We start from the raw sequence: 20,708 nt of genomic DNA on the forward strand, positions 1-20,708 counted from the left end.
AATCCGCACCAGAAATGGGATTTCCTGTCACTACGAGCGGCAACTCGCAGAAAGGCGGACCAGGGACAACTTGCATTGCATCTGGTTTTGCCCCCTACCCCGAAATGAGGAAGGTCATGTTCAGGCAGATCCAAATGCTCTTGAGACAACCTGCGTTTGGTCATCCATAGTGTCATCTCTGACGAATTTTTAGAAATGTTTTCATTAAGCTATTTGTTTTGAATTCTGTGATTTCTTGTTGAGATTCTCTGTGTTAATGCCTCTGACACGAATAAAAAACTGTGCATAAAAGTGAAAGTAAAAAATGTAGCGTCAAAACTTGTCTTACAGCAAACAAGACCAAATAGGGAACACTTACAACATACGTAGAGAGCGACATTTTGGTGCGGAACGGATCCAAACATTGAGCCCTGATGTTAGTTACGTCCTCATATGTTAACTGTGTGCTCTCTGGACACAGTCTAGATACGGCCTGCGTGAGGATTAACATTTAATGACAACCAATACACCAATCCATTTGGAACAAGATTCAATAAAGACCTCTCTTAAATGAGGGAAGACATTGATCTCGACAGTGTTTTGATCCAACTGAAGCATGAGGGTGTGTAGATCTTCCTTATATGAGAAGACATATTTCAAGTTGGAACAAAGTCAGGTAATCTCGCCGGCACTTCACTTGCATCCGGCGAGTGCTGGTGGGGTCTGAGAACTTGGGCGCCCTAGAGCCACTGGTCGGTGGGCGACCGTGCGGCGGGGCGCGGGGGCCGGCGCTACCGCTTGAGCAGCCCCAGCGAGGCGGCGGCCTGGCGGCAGCGCGCCACCACCTCCGCCTGCACCAGGCTGAACGACATGGCGATCAGCACGAGGCCGAGCAGCAGGTAGGCGCAGCACGCCACCAGCTGCAGCTCGGCGCGCTGCTGGAACGTGCGCAGCGACTTGCCCGGCACCAGGTCGCCGAAGCCGATGGTGGACAGCGTGATGAAGCAGAAGTAGGCGCCATCCAGGAAGCTCCAGTCCTCCCAGCGCGCGAAGATGGCGGCGCCCAGGCAGATGTAGCCCGTCAGCACGACCAGCACCAGCCACACCGGCACCCGGCTCTGCAGCGCCTCCTGCCCACACCGCAACCACTCACAGTACAGTCTACACATATACATACAGCTCTCCAACAGTCACCTGCTTTAATTACTTTCCGAACAGCGTTAGGCACAGGGAAAAAGTTCTCTTTGTGGATGAACGCAACATTGTTGACCTGTGTATCGACTCGTGCTACACCTTTTATTTAGATTGCATTGGTTTTCCTTTTCTTCCCCTGACATGTTTGTTTGATATGTTGTCTGTCATTAAGTGGCTGCTTGGTTGTCTTTTCCCTCTGCTATCAATATCTTCCGGGAAACTGCTATGGAGTATGTGAGACATTTGACCGGTTGTAACCTCGTGTGGTGGCGCGGAAGTAGGGGCGTGCGCTCAGACACGGGAGGGCAGTGTGGCTCGCCAGCGCGGACCAGGCGTGGTCGGTTGTACCGAGCCGCCGTGTGATGCATATCGGTTGTGTGTAACGAGCGGGTCGAGTTGACGGAAGAGCTCCCCGCGGGTTGGTCGTATACAGAATCGACCCACGAGTAGTTGCTGTTCTTTTCACCTTAGTGGGACGTTAAGAAGCTTCTTTAAGTCCTCCGTTTCAACACTGGAGTTTAAAAAGGAGACAACTAACATGAAGGAGCGGTCACTACCCGTCAACGTTGCAGAGAAGACCTGAACTCCGGTGGCAGAGCGTGTTGTCGCGTGACCGTGGCGTGTTGGGTACACTGGCGACGCGTGCGCGGTCGGAGGTGTGGATCCTTGCCATTGGAGGTCGTGTACTGCCTGTTCGAGCATAATTGCAAGCTAAGTTAGTGGAAGTTTTAATCATTAAGTAATAAGTTTGCGTAACCAGTGTCTCTTCTGCCTTGTGGCCTCCGGCGATCGGGTTTCCTGTCCCCGTCACCGGTGTAATTGAAGACAGTGATCTTTCCTCCTCCTCTCGTTACTGCCGGATGGGAGGTGTAGTTTTGGCAATTTAATTGTTTCGCTATTCTGTCATGTGTTATGAGTAAATTCATGCTTCTTGCTGGTTGATCATGTGGTCCCTCATTCAGGACTGTGTGGTGTAATGTTTCCTTGCACGAGGTTAGCTCTAATTCTGTCACCAATTTAAGCCATCTTATTACAAGTTTTAGCTGGATAAAAGTCGGTGCAGTGACCAGCCTGAGAGTGGAAATGGTGTTTACGGGCGTATTTAAATTGGTTAGCATTTTGCCTAGCCTGAGCATCCCTGAGTGGATGATTTGTGGCCGCCTTAGACGGGTCCGTCATATCTGTTATGTTCTAATGATATTCCAGGACACTCTTGTTTAAAAATCTTTTAAATTCCTCCATTCCTTTATTGCCATTAATCGTGTGTTTGCTGAGACCTTAGATTTTTTTTTAATGGCGGTGTTGGTAGCTTCACTACCTCACCGTAATTTATTATCAAAGCTCTGTATTTACTTTAGTAGCCTGTTTACTAATGATCTTTAAATTTTTTAAACTGTTGTATTGCTATAAATTACTTGATTGCCATTAGCGGAGTGTTTTGAAACTCTGTTATTGCCGTACTGCTAGCTTCTGTGTGTGTGTGTGTGTGTGTGTGTGTGTGTGTGTGTGTGTATGTGCTTTTCTTTGAAGAAATTTTTAATCTGTTGCATTGCTATAAATTACTTGATTGCCGTTAGCGGCGTGTTTTGAAAGGCTGTTATCGCCGTACTGTTAGCTTCTGTGTTTTTTTTTAAAAAAAAGAATATTAAACTGTTGTATTGCTATAAATGACTTGATTGTCGTTTTTAAAAGAAATTTTTAAACTGTTGCATTGCTGTAAATTACTTGATTGCCGTTAGCGGCGTGTTTAAAAGGCTGTTTATTGCCGTACTGCTAGTTTCTGTAAGATATGAATAAAACATTTGTGTGTGAAAATCTCAACTCGACAGTAATCTACTAGAAATTTGGGCCCATTTCCCAACTTGTGGTGTGGCTTGTAGTAACCGTAACCACTGTAGGTGTCAATTGTGATTATATGTCAAACACCACATCTCCTAGTTGATAAAGCAATTTAAACCCTCAAGATGTTTACAGTTTCTCAATAAACAGTAATGTAACGCTAAACACAGCAATATTTTCCAAAATAATTTGAAAAGGCAAGGGAAAAAGAAGAGGATTATTTTCCGTTTACTTGTGTCCACAGGCCTTCAATATTTTAGACAGGACAAGCTAGGGCTGTTACTAAATCTCTGTATTCATCATGGTCGCGATTTTGGCCTATTGTGGCATTCTCAAGAGAGAGTTCACTATGAAGTGGGTCAGTGCATATCGTTTTTCCTAACAGGACACTGTCCTAGTCTCAACTATGCTTACGTAGCCCATGTGCGTAGTACGGAAGGTTAGTGTCTTTTATTTCAGGTGAGCCGAAATGATTCTGTCATGATATTACATAAATTTATCAATTTGAGGTAAGAGAACCTGTTCCGTAAGCGAGTCGAAAGTTAAAAGCTAATATCGTTCTTATAGACAGTGGGCCTCGTCTACTAAGATCTGTTCGGTTTCCAGATTTCTTGACGAAGTGGTCTGAACTTTGTCTCTAAAAAGCGTAACTCAAGAGCTATGAAACGATTTCAGTAGACTAGATGTATTTTTCAGTAGCGGAGATGGTTCATAGCTATTAAGGTATGCATTTTAGCGCCCCTGATTACCATGTTTTTCATATCGATTAATCGTTCCTGTCGTATCCCTGAATATTGACTATTCCTTCTGGTATATCCTCTATAAATAGCTAGTGTCCGCCAGAATAAACGAGATGTAGCCATACACATAGAGGGCACAACACGGCAACACCAGCTTCCAGAGAAGTGCAACGTAGTTACGGTCAGACACTACTGAGGGCGCACGTAAGAAAGAGAATGTTATGCTTCCGCCTTACGTCACCCAAGTAGTCCCCAAGTCGATATTTGTCACCTAATCACGAAATAACCGGACAATGATGAACCCATAGTGGTAATGTATTTGATTAGTAATCAAAAAGTCCTCTGTCCCGGATTCGATCCCCACCACCGCTTAAATTTCGAATAATAATTAACGGTAATAGCGGACGAAAACTTACGTTATAAGAAGTCACCCCCATTCTGCCAATGGCCTTGTCATAGGGGGCAGAGGAGCGGAAAGAGGTCCAGTGCAATCTCTTGCCCTTGTGTTGGGAAACTGCCACTAAAGATGGAAGAATCAGCACTGATCAATGGCATGAGGATGCAGAAGACGATGGAAACCACTGCATTAAAGACATATTGTACAATGTGTGTCCCCACCACACATGGCCTGTAATTAAAATAATTATAAAAATTGGTGTTTACCTAGGTTTCAGCGTGGTTAACCACGCCTTTTCAGAAAAATTTTATAAAACAGCTTGCCTAAATGGTTATAGTCAAAGGCTAAAATAAACACCTACGGGGGCAAGACCCCACAATTTTTTTTTACAAATACCGTGTATTATTTATGGGGTCTTACCCCTGTAGCTGTTTATTTTAGCCTTTGACTATGCCCATTTAGGCAAGCTATTTTATATAATTGTTCTGAAGAAGGCGTGGTTACCCACGCTGAAACCTAGGTAAACGCCAGGTACTTTGTGCAATCGAGGCGGATTTTTATAAATATTTCGATACTTACGATTGCTGACGCACTGCAATGCTGAAAGTTCTGTAATTAAAAATCTGTCATGATGTTCTCTCCATTGCCAATCGATTTCGAAATAGCCCCCCATTCGGATCTCCAGAATTGCCAAGGAGAAAAAGATTGAATAACCAACGAGGGATAACGATCTACGACACGTGACATGGAATGTTGGAAGTTTCAACGTCGTAGAAAGCTAGAAAATGTGAAAAGGGAAATGATAAGGCTCAGTCAATATAGTGAGGGAAGAAACAAGGATTTCTGGTCAGATGAGTATACGGTAACATCAATAGCAGCAGAAAATGGTATATCTGGAGTGAATAGGAAAGTAGGACGGAGAAGGTGTTATTGTGAAAAGTACAGTGCTAGGGTTCCCATCAGAATCGGTAGCAGACCTATACCGACAACGAGAGTTCAGGTATACATGCAGACGTCGCAAGCCAAAGATGAAGATAGAGAAAGTATATGAGGATACTGGGCCAGTAATTCAGTATGTAAATGGAGATAAAAGAACAGACATCACGCAATCATACAACTGATATGTCTAGCTGGGAAATGGATCCACCTTCCTCTGTGCTGATGCACATATACGTCCGACTTCCTGTGGGAAACTCAGATTAGCGAATGGTCAGGGACTGAGGATAGATGGCGCTCTGTGGGAATGTGGATCGGCCATGAGGCGTGCCGATATAGTCCACGTAGTTTCTATAACGGTGTGTTCTATATGGCCCAATGGTTAAGGCACCTCTTAGTAAGTAGGATATCCCGGGTACAAATCAGGGTCCAGTACAAATTTTCACTAGTCACGGCTGATTCCGCGTGATGTCCTGCTGCAGCTGACAGTAATGATACCCATCGATTTACAGTCGTGAATTGCCAAGTGCTACCAGCGGTCCAACTAGCACAATGAATTCGTGCACAGGGTTAAAAGTAATGTGGTACAATGATCGAGCAGCTCCTCATAAGTCACACATTTCTGTAGTCACTGCTAAGTGACGCTTGAGGAGATGTAAAGAGCGACACCACTAGGCAGGCCGGCAGCGGTTGTCTAGCGGTTCTAGGCGCGCAGTCCGGAACCGCGCGACTGGCTCGGACATGGATGTGTGTGATGTCCTTAGGTTAGTTAGGTTTAAATAGTTCTAAGTTCTAGGGGACTGATGACCACAGATGTTAAGTCCCATAGTGCTCAGAACCATTTGAACCATTTTGAACCACTAGGCAGTGGATGATTGGAAAACAGTGGTTTGGAGTGATAAATCACTTAGATCCCTGTGGCAATCCGATGGAAGGGTCTGGGTTTAATGAATGCTTCGAGTGCCATCAAGTGCAACGCCAACAGTTAAGTACAGAGGAGGTAATGTTATGTTTCAAATGGCTCTAAGCACTATGGGACTTAACATCTGAGGTCATCAGTCCCCTAGACTTAGAACTACTTAAACCTAACTAACATAAGGACATCACACACATCCATGCCCGAGGTAAGATTAGAACCTGCGACCGTAGCAGCCGCGTGGTTCCGAACTGAAGGAGGTAATGTTATAGTATTGTGTTACGGTGTAGTCCCCTCACCGCACTTAAGAAAACGCCAAATGCAGAAGGATGCGAATACATTTTACAGCATTACGTACTACGTAAAGGAGAGGAACTGTTCAGAGACGATAACTGTATCAGCATAACAATTCATCCTGTCATACAGCAGCATCTGTGAGGCAATGATATGTGGACAACATTTGGACTGCCGTGCCCAGAATCCAAATCTGCACCCATCGGAACACCTTTCGGACGAGTTAGAATATCGACTTCCCTTCAGCTGCCATTCCTCCATAGACATTCACAGACATTACTGAAAGCGTCTCCAGCAGAGTTCAGTATGTCAGAAAGGCGAGGACTGGTCACACCACAAATTTATGTCCACAGATAAGTGTAAGGATACTTTTGATCAAATATTGCAATCATTCTAAAGAATTGAGACTCATTAAACAGTAATAAATATTACTTCCTTCAGAATTAGTGTTACGACAAATACAATTAGGTGACAGGAGTTAACTGTGAAAATGAATCACGGTTAACATGAAGAAGTGGTAAGACGAAGTAGCAATAACCTTAACAGCTAGAGCGTAATATGAAAAAAATGAAGCTAATGGAAGGAAAACTTAGGAGATGAATCACAAGAGAGAAATGTAAGACATTTGGTGTTGACAAACGATGGAAAAGAATGAACGTACCACACACTATATGGCAAAACGTGGATCTCTCAGGTAAGAAATCCCGGAAACACAGTAATCTGTTATGGTACAAATCACTGCATCAAGAACGAAAGGAAGCGGCCGCCAGACGAGAAAAGAATTTCACGGGAAAATTCTCACTCATTAAAGGAATAGATGCGTTAAGGTATCCATTGTTAATGAGCCTGGCAATGAAGGAGAACTTTCCGAACGCATGACTGTCATCCATAGATTACGAAATTCATTAAACTTCCGATAGAGAAGTAAACGTAAGGACAACTGAAAGATTACGCTTTACGCCTGTTCCTACTGGCAAATCCTACCTACTAGGCGGTACTAGCAGCCATCTATAATCGTAGGACATGCGATAAGCAATTCGCCAATCTCTCTAGCCGTCTAGCCGTTATTGCCAATAGACGAATCCTGATGACGTCGCAGATTTTTTTCCCAGGTCCTTCTGCAGAAAGTATGTCACAAAACTTTTCATCTTGTGAATAAACAAAAGAGAGAGTCATTTCCATATATGCAGTTAAGGAAATTAAGAAGGGAAAGCAACTCTGCGGTCACACTTGAAGTCCAAACGAATACTTGTCATCCTTCGACAAATGGCGTCTCTGGACGCGATGTGGGTGCGCACGTTGTCAGCTTTCTGGACATTGGAGCGACCACTTGTCCATCAAGTAGCTCCCTGTCTGGCTCATTGAGGCTGAGTACTCTCCAGTCTCCCCCCCCCCCCCCCCTCTCCCACAACCACCACTTCAGGTCAAGGGAGAAGTAATTAGCAGTACTGGGAGTTGAACTCCGGTCCCCGACTTTCCAGTAAAATAGATCAAAATAGTATATACGGAACAGAGCACAGTATTGAAATATGAAAACTAAGGAATTGAGTTCTAAAGCGCCGCGCACCTAAATATCAAACTAGCTGACAACTAAGTGAAGAATCCATGTGACACGTAGAAGTGTCAGCACATAAAAAACGAGCCTCGCATGTCTGAGATATATTTTACAAGAAGAATGGCAGAGAGCTGAAGTCCTGTCTGGCCTGCCATAGAGTTTATCTTGAACGTAGTAAGGAACGAAGAAATCACTTGCAAACAGTAGCACGAAACAGAAGCTCATAAAGAATCCAAAGACCCATAAAGTGTCCAAAGGCCTTGTTATATGTAATAAATTGTGACATAAAAGGCTACGTGCATTGTTCCAATTTTTCGTGACAAGTGGGTATGAACACAGCTACGAAAATGATAAGTTTCCTTAATCTAACGTTGGAACGGACGTGATACTGTGCTTCCAAATTCTCTCTCCTACGGCATTTTATTCAATCGGTTCATATCGGTCAAATGCAAATTTTGTGAACGGAGTCTGTCAATGTTTTTCAATAAGTTTCAAATATTCACTTCCGGGAGAGGTGCTATGTATTTTAAGGCTGATAGAAAGCTTTCGTTTGTATATTACATCAAAAGTAAATTGAGTTTGATATTGGGACTAGGCTCTGATAAAACTCTAAGACGACTGTTTTTTCCTCCTGTAACTCAAGTACTCACGTTCACGCAAAAATCACGGCTTTTAACTCAGTATAACGAAACTCATTTTATGCCTAACTGGCTGCGGAGACTTTCCTTCGTGCTCTCGATACCCTCGTTTGCATACACAACGGCCTAATCCTTCGCTGATATAGGGCACATTTACCGCCCGGAACGAATTTGCTTCCGTCACATTTTCCGTGCAAGTGTGCCATAACAGCGACCTCCGTCCGCCACTCCACCTCCGAGGCGTGAATAAACCGCTTTGAATAAAAGCAAGTTACGCCTTTCAGAAAGAAGAAATGGCTGAAATCTACATATTAGATAAACAAGTTCTAGTAACACACACTAGATAGACGAGTTGGAAGTAATTGCCACAACTACTGATGGCAGAGGGAGTTTACCCAAACGGCACGTGTCGCACGTAAGTGGCCCCGTTGCCGTGGTGTCATCACTGACAAAGTATTGGCTGGATTTTTAGAACTTCTGAAGGATGTACTGGCCAAATTCTACTTATTAAGCCTAATTTTAGTTATTAAAAAGAGGTACAATAGTTTTATTTTCATATTTCAAACGTGCACCACAATATTATGGACAAAGTTTGCTTGAAGCTGTGAATAGAACACGCCTAAAAATGATTTATTGTTATGTTCTCTCACCAGATGACTTGGGTCGGTGAGTGAAAGTAAGGAAGTCGGAGTCACTACAGATTAACGGTAGTGTCAATCTTTGTTCCATATTCCTGTCATTAATTTTAGGTTCAGCCAGAGTGTCTTCAAAGTGGGTTCTTCTAAGATGTTTCAATGCATTTCTGTAAAGTTTACATGCATATTTTAATCCTTAACCCAACCTACAGGCCAGTGCGCTCATTATTTCCCTCTCATTGTGGCACAGTTAGGTGTCCAGCTTCCACCACTAAGCAAAACGTAGTTGTTCGCGACGTTTTACAGTGTAGCCAAGTCCTTCGGCGCGACCTTTTTTTTTCTTCTTCTTTATTGTACGGTCTAAACGTAATACATTCATAATACTAAGCGATTTACTTTTCAACCCGAGCTTTAATAATTTATAACCAGAATGAGATTTTCACTCTGCAGCGGAGTGTGCGCTGATATGAAACTTCCTGGCAGATTAAAACTGTGTGCCGGACCGAGACTCGAACTCTGAACCTTTGCCTTTCGCGGGCAAGTGCTCTACCAACTGAGCTACCAAAGCACGACTCACGGCCTGTCCTCACAGCCTTACTTCTGCCAGTACCTCGTTTCCTACCTTCCAAATTTTACAGAAGCTCTCCTGCGAACCTTGCAGAACTAGCACTCCTGAAAGAAAGGTTATTGCGGAGACATGGCTTAGCCACAGCCTGGGGGATGTTTGCAGAATGAGATTTTCACTCTGCAGGCAAAGGTCCCGAGTTCGAGTCTCGGTCCGGCACATAGTTTTAATCTGCCAGGAAGTTTCAATTTATAACCAGTTAGAGAGTCTATACAAGCCAATGTCTAAAACGGAGGGCAAATTTCCCGATAACTTTTTGTCTAAGGACTAGGTAGCGAAAGACTTCACAGCCAAAACAGTATGCTCTGCTGGCTGATAATTCAAATGGTGGTAAAAATGTGGGACGATTGTTATCTTAGTCATTTTTTTAGTGAAAGGAACAGTAAGAACATCTGGTCACTTAGTCAGTTTCAGTAAATACGCACCATGGGTACTAAAATTATATCTCGATTTTGTTATGGAGTCGTGAAAGGCTAGGTTATGGCTTGAAGAAGTGCAACAAAATTTAATTAGACATTACCTTCACATTTTACGCGGAAGTAAAATAATATTTTCAAGGAATACGAAAACATATTGCTGAATTCATCAGTGCAACGGGTCCTGCACGGCAACCAGTATGAACCGTTGTAAGTAGGGGGTTAGGTTTTTATGTTGGTAACGCCACGTAGCGCTCCATATGAAACTCACTAACTGTGGTGTATGCAGTCTGGTTGGACTCATTGTTCGAATATTCGCTTGTGTAGTTTTGGGCAGTTGGATGTGAACAGCGCGTTGCGTCGTGCAGTCGCAGGTGAGCCGCCAGCAGTGGTGGATGTGGAGAGAGAGATGCCAGAGTTTTGAGAGGTTGCTGTAAGAGGACGATCTGGACGTGTGTCCGCCATAAAAAGGAAATTTGTAAAGATGAATGTCATGAATTGATAGATATATATATGATGCCTTTTGAACACTATTATGGTAAATACATTGTTTGTTCTCTATGCAAATTTTTCATTTGCTAACTATGCCTATCCATACTTAGTACCTTCAGTAGTTCGAATCTTTTATTTAGCTGGCAGTATTGGCGCTCGCTGTTCGAATTACGAAGATTTTTGTGAGGTAAGTGATTCATGAAAGGTATAGGCTATTGTTAGTCAGGGCCATTCTTTTGTAGGGAATTTTGAAAGTCAGATTGCGTTGCGCTAAAAATATTGTGTTTCAGTTTAGTGATGATCAGAATAAGTAAAGATAAAACTGTTTGAGTACGTTGAGTTTTGCTCAGCTGTTTGAAAATCAAATAACGCAGAAGTTTACTAGCACAGTCTTTCATAATTCTTCTAAGGGGACGCTATACCGTCCGTAACTGAAGGTTACTTGACAGAGATTTAACAAAGCTAACTTGACTTACTGCCGCTGATGAAAATTGAGGACTAGGAAAGTACTTTGAAACTTGGTCGTACTGTTCCAACCATTGCAAACTCTGTAACAACTAGGGAGCGAAAGGTCTGATTGAAAGTCCCCATTGCCACCAAAGAAGGTATCATTTCTTGTTGTTGAACGTGATCTAGTTCGCTACGTTCCTGATCAGGCGAATCAAGTGCCTCTGGCCTGACGCCACGAAAAAATGAGCGTTCACTGCACCCAGTTGTGGCAAGACTGTTTGCGGACAAATTTCTGGAAGCTACACGTGAGCAACTCCGATAATAATTATATAGTGGAACGAGGAAATGAGATTTGAGAATGGTTGAGTGCCTAAAAGTGTAATCATATAAAATAAAGTGAGACCAAGACAGCAACATTTTGAGTACAACAATTGTGACAACAAGCAGAGTGCACGGAAAAGCAACTTGCAGTTGCTCTGATCAAACATTTCAAAGAATCAGAGGCTTGGGTTTGAATATTGTTGAACATTTCGGTCACTGCTCTACTCCAGTATTTCATTCTTTTACCTAAAATTCCAACGTCTTGCTCCGCCTTACGTTATTTGGAGACTTTATCCATATTCAAGAATTGGCTTGCTATTGTTGTTGTTTTCTTTAACTCTTTCCTCCACTATTAAGCGTTTTGTCAAGATGTGGCACCGCGTATTGAACTCTACGTTGCAGCTGTATGTCAACGTGTGTAAGTGTCTGCATGAGACACGCGTAATGAGCTAGCAATGCAGTACTCAAAATGCTTTCCACATAAGCATAAAGACGAAAATATGGAAAAGCTATAATACAACTGAAAATGTAGAAAAACCCAAAACGTTCCTTACCATAAACAAAGTTAAAGGAAAACAAGAGTTCAAAGAATTTTACAAGAGATTTGCCGTATCTTTAATGAATGAGGAAATGACGCTAGAAACGAAAAACTGAGGCATCAGGTGAAGATAATGATCCAGGAATAGCATTTACCAGAGGGAAATGCATACGATGTATGTAGATACGCATTACAGGTTACCTAATTTCAGTTATTTTCTGTCAAAGCTAGTTTAATGTATTTTTATTTTAATTTATATGACCTCTGTACATTCTAGCATATTAATGATGTGACAGTTGTCACCGTCGGGCAAGTCGGAGTTCGAATATGAACCAACAAAGTCTTTAAACCCTTAGAGAATGTCTGTAGTATTTTAGAACGTAACGTTAGGCACAAAACACACTTTCTCTTACAGTGTAGTCACCATGTAACTCAAATCAACACGGATGACTTTGAACAGTTAACAAAATCATATAAAGCAGGAAAACAGGATCTTTGTCACGTTATTTCTTTTTAATTTACATTAATTGACCGGAGTGATATGTAATCGAAAGTGCGATGTAACGTCTTTGCTCGTAGGTAAGCAACTGCCTCTTTCACGTCCCACCAAGCGGGAGACTTTGTCACGCGACTTAACGGCAGCCAACATCAGATTGGTCTCAGTCCACAACTGGAGGATGGCCATCCGAGAGCAAGTGCTGGCAGTCATGTGAGACAAGGATGTTAGGAATAACTGCCGGAGCAAAGTATTATGGAGTGGGTGACGCCTTTGTATCTGTTTATAAGAACGAGAACCAAGCCGTTCGGATTTGGTGGATGACAGTTCTGGAATTTAATCTACTTATGCCTAAAGAGTGGACTTAATGCATTGGCGCACGCTGGACGTGCATGGTGAGCACACTAGTGTGCATACTGTGTGAACATTCGAAACAGCTAGGTCGTAGGGACCAATATACTGTGTGTTTTAGGCTTGAGCTGGCTTGTTATTTAAAATGAATTTGTGGGTCTCCCTAAATTACAGTGATAAATTATTTTATGCCACTCTTATTTATTTGTATTGGCTTTGAGGGCAGTTGATAATTTATGAATATTACGAGTTATTTCCGCAATCTATTGTGTACTCATCATAAATCCAAGTTCAGTTTTCCTGTCTTAGTTGAAGCCACTTGGGCATTCACTTTAAAATTTTATTTATACGCTCGTAAATGGAATTAACCTCAATAATCTCAATTTAAAGTTAGGCTATGTACAATGCCAAAGTTTCTGTCTGCCTGTCCTAGAGATATTCCTGTCCATCGGGTTCAAGCAAGGTTTGTAATTTGTCAGTAGTATTTGTGCTGGCTTTGGTACTCACGGCTTTACTACTTGTTCTTGAAGTCAGCTAGGCGTCTTCCTTTTAAATTTTATGCATACACCTTTTATCGTTACCTATTTATTTCAGTGCTACTTTATAGTGGCCCACTGCATGTTCTAATAGCTAAATTTCTTTCATGTTGGATTTATTATTATTGAACATTCGTTAAGCGACACGTTTTTCTCTCTCTTTTTACTTCATACTGTGCTTTATTTATTTTGGAAGCAAACCACCAGAGGGTGTGAAGCTCAACGGTTTGGTATCTCAAGGAAAATTGTTCTATTTATAACACTAAACTTACATTGTTCATTTGCTTGCATTCACTTGAATTTATCAGAGTATATATAACTATTTAGAGTACCGAAACTTCCTGGCAGATTACATTTGTATGCCAGAACGAGATTCGACTCGGGACCTTTACATTCGCCGGCAAGTGCTCAGTGAGCTACCCAAGCATGACTAATGACATGTCGTCACAGCTTTATTTCCGCCAATACCTTATCTCCTATCATCCCGATTTCGAGTTTCGGTCCGGCACAGAGTTTTGTCTGCCAGGAAGTTTCGTATCAGCGCGCACTCCGCTGCAGAATGATAGATTCATTCTGGATATTTTGAAAATAAAGCTGTCTTTCTGTTTGAAATGTAAGATCTGTTGACCTGAGACCTTCCTGCTCCCAGCTGAACGTTTGCTGTAGTATTGTACTATAATGGTACTCGCTGGAGTATCGATGTGCTTTTCCCTCCTTCGTTCTGATGTATCCACAATCTTTATCGTAACAACGCGGTTCAAGCGTGACTGTCTGACTGTTGGTTCAGTGCATTAAGAAATTTATGTGGACAGTTTTAAATAATTGTAAATTATGGCAAAGAGAATGTTTCAGATTGCAGTGGTCGACCATTAAGACGTACGTTGCGGTGCCTTGCGTCGTCGTGGTTGGCGCCCGAGACGGCGGAGTCGGCCGTGGCGGTGCAGGAAGCCGGCGTGGCGTCGGCGGTGACGTCAGGCTGATGCGCGTGCGCATGCGCGTGCGACACGCGCCTCGGAGGCGGCGTGGGCGGCCGCTTATGGGGCAGCGTCTGCAGGTGCAGCTGGGCGCCGCCGCCGCCGGCCTGCTGCTGCTGCTGCTGCTCGGTCGGCCTCCAGATCAGAGGAACCCGCGACGGCGTGTCGTGCGCCGCCGCGCTGTGTAACACACCAGGCGACACGAGCCAGCTACAGGGGCGGCAACCTGTCACAGCTTTACACGTATCACAAAGAGGAGGCTAAACTACACGTGACAGCAGACCTAAGAGACACCGTTTGGACACAGTGTAGCGTGGCTGCCTTGCAAAGTGGGCGCCGAGCTTCAAGCGGCTCCTCGGTACTAGAGTGTGAGATAATATTGTGGGGAAGGCGAGCCAAAGGTTGCGTTTTATTGGCAGGACACTTAGAAGATGCAACAAGTCCACTAAAGAGACAGCTTACACCACACTAGTTCGTCCTCTGTTAGAATATTGCTGCGCGGTGTGGGATCCTTACCAGGTGGGACTGACGGAGGACATCGAAAGGGTGCAAGAAAGGCCAGCTCGTTCTATATTATCACGTAATAGGGGAGAGAGTGTGGCAGATATGATACGCGAGTTGGGATGGAAGTCATTAAAGCAAAGACTTTTTCGTCGCGGCGAGATCTATTTACGAAATTTCAGTCACCAACTTTCTCTTCCGAATGCGAAAATATTTTGTTGAGCCCGACCTGTATAGGCACGAATGATCATCAGAATAAAATAAGAGAAATCAGAGCTCGAACAGAAAGGTTTAGGTGATCGTTTTTTCCCGCGTGCTGTTCGGGAGTGGAGTGGTAGAGAGATAGTATGATTGTGGTTCGATAAACCCTCTGCCAAGCACTTAAATGTGAATTGCAGAGTAGTCATGTAGATATAGATGTAGATGTAGATTTACTCTGAGATGACAAGAGTCATAGAATAGCGATACGCACATATACAGAATTAGTTAGTATCGCGTACACAGGGTATAAAAGGGCAGTGCACTGGCGGAGTTGTCATTTGTACACTGGCCATACACATGAAAATATATAGGACCTCATTATGGCCGCACGACGGGAATTAACAGACTTTGAAAGCGCATTGATAGTTGGAGGCAGACGCATGCGACATCATTCCATTTCAGAAATCGTTAGGGAATTCAACATTCCGAAATCCACAGTGTCAAGAGTGTGCCGACAATACCAAATTTCAGGTATTGCCTCTCGCCACGGAGAAGGCCTGCACTTAACGACCGACAGCGTTTGTATAGAGTTGTCAGAGCTAACAGACAAGCACTACAGTGTTGCGAAACTCGGTGTTAATGGGCCATGGCAGCAGACGACCGACGCGAGTGCCTCCGCTAACAGCACATCGTCTTTAGCGCTTCTCCTGGGTTCGTCACCGTATCGGTTGGACCCAAAAGAGACTGGACAACCTTGGCGTGGTCAGCCGAGTCCCGATTTCAGTTGACAAAAACTGATGGTAGGGTACGACGGTGGCGCAGACTCCACGAAGTCATGGAACCAAATTGTCAACAAGGCACTGTGCAGGCTGGTGGAAGACCCATAATGGTGTGGGCTGTGTTTACGTGGAATGCACTGGGTCCTCTCATCCAGCTGAATCGATCATGGATTAGAAATGGTTATGTTCGGCTACTTGCAGTCCATTGACAGCCATTCATTGACTGCCGGCCGCGGTGGTCTAGCGGTTCTAGGTGCTCAGTCCGGAGCCGCGCGACTGCTACGGTCGCAGGTTCGAATCCTGCCTCGGGCATGGATGTGTGTGATGTCCTTAGGTTAGTTAGGTTTAAGTAGTTCTAAGTTCTAGGGGACTGATGACCATAGATGTTAAGTCCCATAGTGCTCAGAGCCATTTGAACCATCTGAAGCATTCATTGACTGCTTGTTCCCAAACAACGATGTCACCAAAGGCCACAATTGTTCGTGATTGGTTTGAAGGACATTCGTTACGATCCGAGCGAATGATTTGGCTATCAAGATCGCCCGACTTGAATCCCCAAAAGTTCCGCAATTACGGACGGCTATAGAGGCAGTATGGCTCAGTATTTCAGCAGCAGACTTCCAACGACTTGTTGAGGCAATGCTACGTCTAGCTGCTGCACTATGCTGGAAAAAAGGTGGTCTGATACGATATACCATATTAGGAGGTATCCCATGACTTTTTTCATCTCCGTGTATGCCTGAGGTTACCGCATGCAATGGTTTCTGAGACAATGGAACAAAATCACTAAGTGGGACGTCAGATGTAAATTGAGGATGTCGGAAAAATATTCAGCAATAAAACTCCACTGCGACACAGAATTGTGAAATGATTTGGATACTGTCCTTCAAAGTAACACCGTAAGGAATTGAAATTTAGAGTATGTAAAACCGAAGAGAGAATGTATTTCAAGCGTGGTGCTAGAGGTAGACGTGAAACATTAAGCTGAATGGTAAAGAAGTGATAGACCAAGTGAAACTCAACGTACGAACTTCAGAGAGTGAGTTACGCATCTTGTCCCACGCTTTTTCCGTAACAAGAGTGACACATTGTCACAAGAGAGTACATGTTCCGGGTGCTGCAGACGAAATTATGCTGCGGCACTGTTAATAGATGCATCACAGTGTGTGAACGAAGTAGCACAGTCACTGAAAGGTAGTCCTCATTGAAGTACGTAAGAGGAGTCTTGCGCGTAAGACATCTAATTTGCGCACATATTCACCACGAAATTCTGGCGGTTTACGGGCCAAACGCGTTGTTGCGTCAAGTCTTACAGTTAGTAAGCAAACAATATGATGAACGCCGCACAGACGTGGTTGCCGCTGATGCGGAAGGGGGGACGTCGACATCGATCACCGAGGACAATGCCCAGGCAGTCGACGAAGACCACTGGCGGGGAAAGAGATTTTCTTCTAACAATGAGGATGTTCACACAGTGGTCCTCAAATGGTGACTTCACCAAGGAGTGAATTTCTGTCTTCGATGGACTGACCGACTGAGAGGACATTTCGACCATTGTTTATAGAGACATGGTGACTATGCTGAAAAATTCTCTCATTTGTCTGTGTCTGTTTAAAGTGTAGAGCTGCATTCAATGATAGTTACTTGGTCTGACATAGGGACGTGTAACCAAGTTACTGAAGTCTCCTTGCAGTACCATGGAAGCGTAATAACACATAGAGAGTGATGCAACGGGGACATAAACAGACTAGCACTTGCAAACAAAGCATTCTTTACCGCAAGTTGTTTACTACTATCAATAATCCGACTTAATGTTAGAAAGAAATTTCTGACAGTATGCATCTGGAGCAAATAATAGTATGCAGATTGAGATGAGGCAGTGATATTTTATCCCACTGTACACCGTCATCTCGGTGGTAGTATGTTGTTACATGAAAATAATGGAGAGAAGTTATCGGGTCTAATATGTGTAGATGTATGTAAAACTTAATATTAAATTTGGTAATAAGAAGAATCACGAGTGAAGAATCACGAAATATTTTAATTTTAGTTTATGTTGATGATCATAATTAATTCGAGCCAGTGGTGAGCGCGAGCAGCCATTGTCGAGGACAAAGCATTAGAGTAATTCAGACTTCGATGATGAGAAGTTTTTGAAGTATGGAAGAGGAACGCTAATATGCATAGAATGAAGGGACGGACACCCCTTCACTACTTGGTGGAAGAGTCCAAGGGGCAGAAGATGGGAAGAAGGACAATAGTACATGATAAAGTTACAGATCGTCATAGTTAAGTGGTAGGAGGAATACTGGCAGTTCTAAGAGTATTTCCAATGAAGTCAACCATTTAATCTAGTATTATATTAAAGCATTAATACTTTTTAAAGTAGATGGTGTGACGTCACTGACGGCCAGGACGGCCAATAATGGGGCAGACGCTCCATTGTTATGGAAGAACGCGGCTGGAGTTGGAGGAGCTTGGATGTGCAGCGAACGTCAGCTCCACAGTTACGGTACGATAAGCTTTGTCTTTGATCATATTGAGTCAATAACGCCTAATCAATTGTTGACACACAGAAAGTGAATTTTTTGGTGTTTACAAAGTGTAGTTTCACTCGTGAGAACAAATGAACTTAGGCGAAGGTAGGTAACAAGCATAATTAATGCTAGGCGAGAAGCTATCAGTCCAACTCATGTCAATAAGTAGCATACTTTGACTGTCCCATTGTTCACTGTCTCATTATTGTGTTTATACCATTGCTGATGACCACTTGGTTACAATGGTGGGGTTAGTGGGTTAGTTTATTTTTGTTTCTTGGTGAATACCGACTTATTAAGTGCCAACAGATCCTAAACAATCCTGGCGTTGCAGTTTGAAGTCCCGTGTGGCAGAGAGCATGAAGTATATTCTGCATGACTTAGCAGAGCTGTGGCAGCTTAGAACTTTACCTTCAAGGGCGAATAAATCATCGTCCATACGGATAGCGTCGCGTCGGGAAGGATGCGTTTCGATCGTCTGAGATCTGTAAATTCTAATAAAAGTGACTGGTAACTTTGTGCAATTGATGTAATTAATGAACACCTGCAAAACTGGAGGACACTGGGCCTCAACAATATATTAAGTTTTCATCAGTTTTTTTCTGGTATTTATTTATAGGTTTACCAACCACAAAGTGATGTTCTTTTACAATCATTCACTGTCAGAGTTCATATGTGGGAGCGCGACGTTGTAACAGTTGCACTGCAGGTAAGATCAGGTAAGGTTAAAAGATTGAGGATGTGTGGTTGGACTTCAAAGACGTAGAGCCAACAGCCAGGTCTGATATTCAGTACAGCCATGCACCACTGTTAGCCTTGCGCCTCCTGAGGCAGGTAGTTTGCTTATGACTTGTTGTTTGTGACGGTTTGGTCATCAGTTATTCCCTCTCGCTGCTGCTTCGATAGGCATCAAAACATCTCAAAGGAAATTCATGTAAAATACGAGAGGAAGTATCGGAGAATGTTTCAAAATGAATCGAGAACTGTGGGGAAAACAGAATCGAAAGGTTAAGACGAGGTGCCACAAGAGGATGCTGAAAATTAAAGATGGTCAGAAATGAGTAGACTCTCTACAGAATCGACCAGAAAAATGTCGAAAACATGAATCAGAGAAACGGACTGCGTGATAGGGCATCTGAAAAGATATCACGGAACAGTTTGCGCGCTAATGGAAGGTAAACATTTTAGGGGAAGACAGAGGGTGAAGTGTACATGAGATAAATGTGAATGTTCGATGTAAACGCTACTCTGAGTTGAAGAGACTCACACGGAAGACGAATTAGTGGCGGGAGAGTCAAATCAGTCAGAAGGCGGAGAAAACTGTGTTTTTACGAACAAATACAACAGCTACGATACCCTAGACTATCGGTTCTGTAAAGAAGCTGATATTAATGTAGCAAAAGATGTATACCCTTGTCAGAGAAAGAGATAAGTCACTGAGCTTCGAAAGAGCTATTCTGTTGAATGTACGAAGGGGAAGGAGTTGTAACGCTTTATTCAGAGGAAATGTACGTAAAAGGGAAAGAGAGGTGACGCATTCTTTAGTGTGTTCATAGATATGTGTTGAGTTTAGTAGTAATACGACATGTGAGAGGTTTGTAGATAACAGTTGTTATGCTTTTATTTCGTGTCGCATGTAATATCTCTGGAACGTAGTGAAATGGCTGCTGGCTCAGTGTAGACAGTTGGAACCGTGTGCATATTTACCGAACTATACACGGTACGTGAATGCAGCAGCTGGTGTGACTTGAAGCAGATGTGGCCGGAGTTAACAGCACCAGAGAGGAGCACTTAGTGAATCGGTGGCAGTTTAAAGAAGCAAAAATAGAAAATCAGGTGTTGCCGATTTTGAAGTAAGACAGGACGCTATGTAAGTTACCTTGTAAAGTGAGCATTAAAACCACGGGCATAGAAAGCTGCTAGGACTGACGTCAGACGGAAAGTTTTGTTAATTGATTACGCACATAAGTGGAAACAGAGCAGTGCGCGCAACTTGTGTTTAAAATTTTCTTCTTACATCTTTGTACTTTGTCAGAATCATAGATACAAGGGATGATAAAAATTTTAGTCTTGAACAAGGCTGACTTTCAGAAACCACGTTTAAGTTTTAATGAAGGATTAAAGACTGCCAATCGGTTGCACTAATTTTATTATATTGACTTGGTTCTGATACCGACTAATGGGATCTTCATCAGAATAAGTTCTTGTTACATAGGTTCACATTGCACAGAGAGATAACAAAACCATATGACCTGGAGTGCCGTAAGAAGAAAATTATTAAACTGCCCATTTCCACGTAGCGACATTATCAGTTGACAAATTTTTCAGTCTGATGTCAGTTCTAGTGGCTTGCTATGCCAGTGGTTTT

General features: G+C 43.2%; 1 protein-coding gene across 1 annotated transcript in view; it reads right to left on the minus strand.

Annotated features, from left to right (window-relative positions):
• Positions 1 to 770: 770 nt before the first annotated feature.
• The window catches only part of LOC126426824 (potassium channel subfamily K member 18-like), a 63,944-nt gene continuing 44,006 nt past the window's right edge, over positions 771 to 20,708 (minus strand). The window contains exons 4-6 of the mRNA XM_050088878.1: positions 14,430 to 14,532; positions 14,229 to 14,381; positions 771 to 1,109 (exon numbers count right to left, since the gene is read on the minus strand). Coding sequence (XP_049944835.1) covers positions 771 to 1,109; positions 14,229 to 14,381; positions 14,430 to 14,532 — 595 coding nt within the window. The remainder of the gene's footprint in view (positions 1,110 to 14,228; positions 14,382 to 14,429; positions 14,533 to 20,708) is intronic.

Source organism: Schistocerca serialis, chromosome 1 (assembly GCF_023864345.2).
Source record: "Schistocerca serialis cubense isolate TAMUIC-IGC-003099 chromosome 1, iqSchSeri2.2, whole genome shotgun sequence".
NCBI classification, from domain to species: Eukaryota; Metazoa; Arthropoda; class Insecta; order Orthoptera; family Acrididae; genus Schistocerca; species Schistocerca serialis.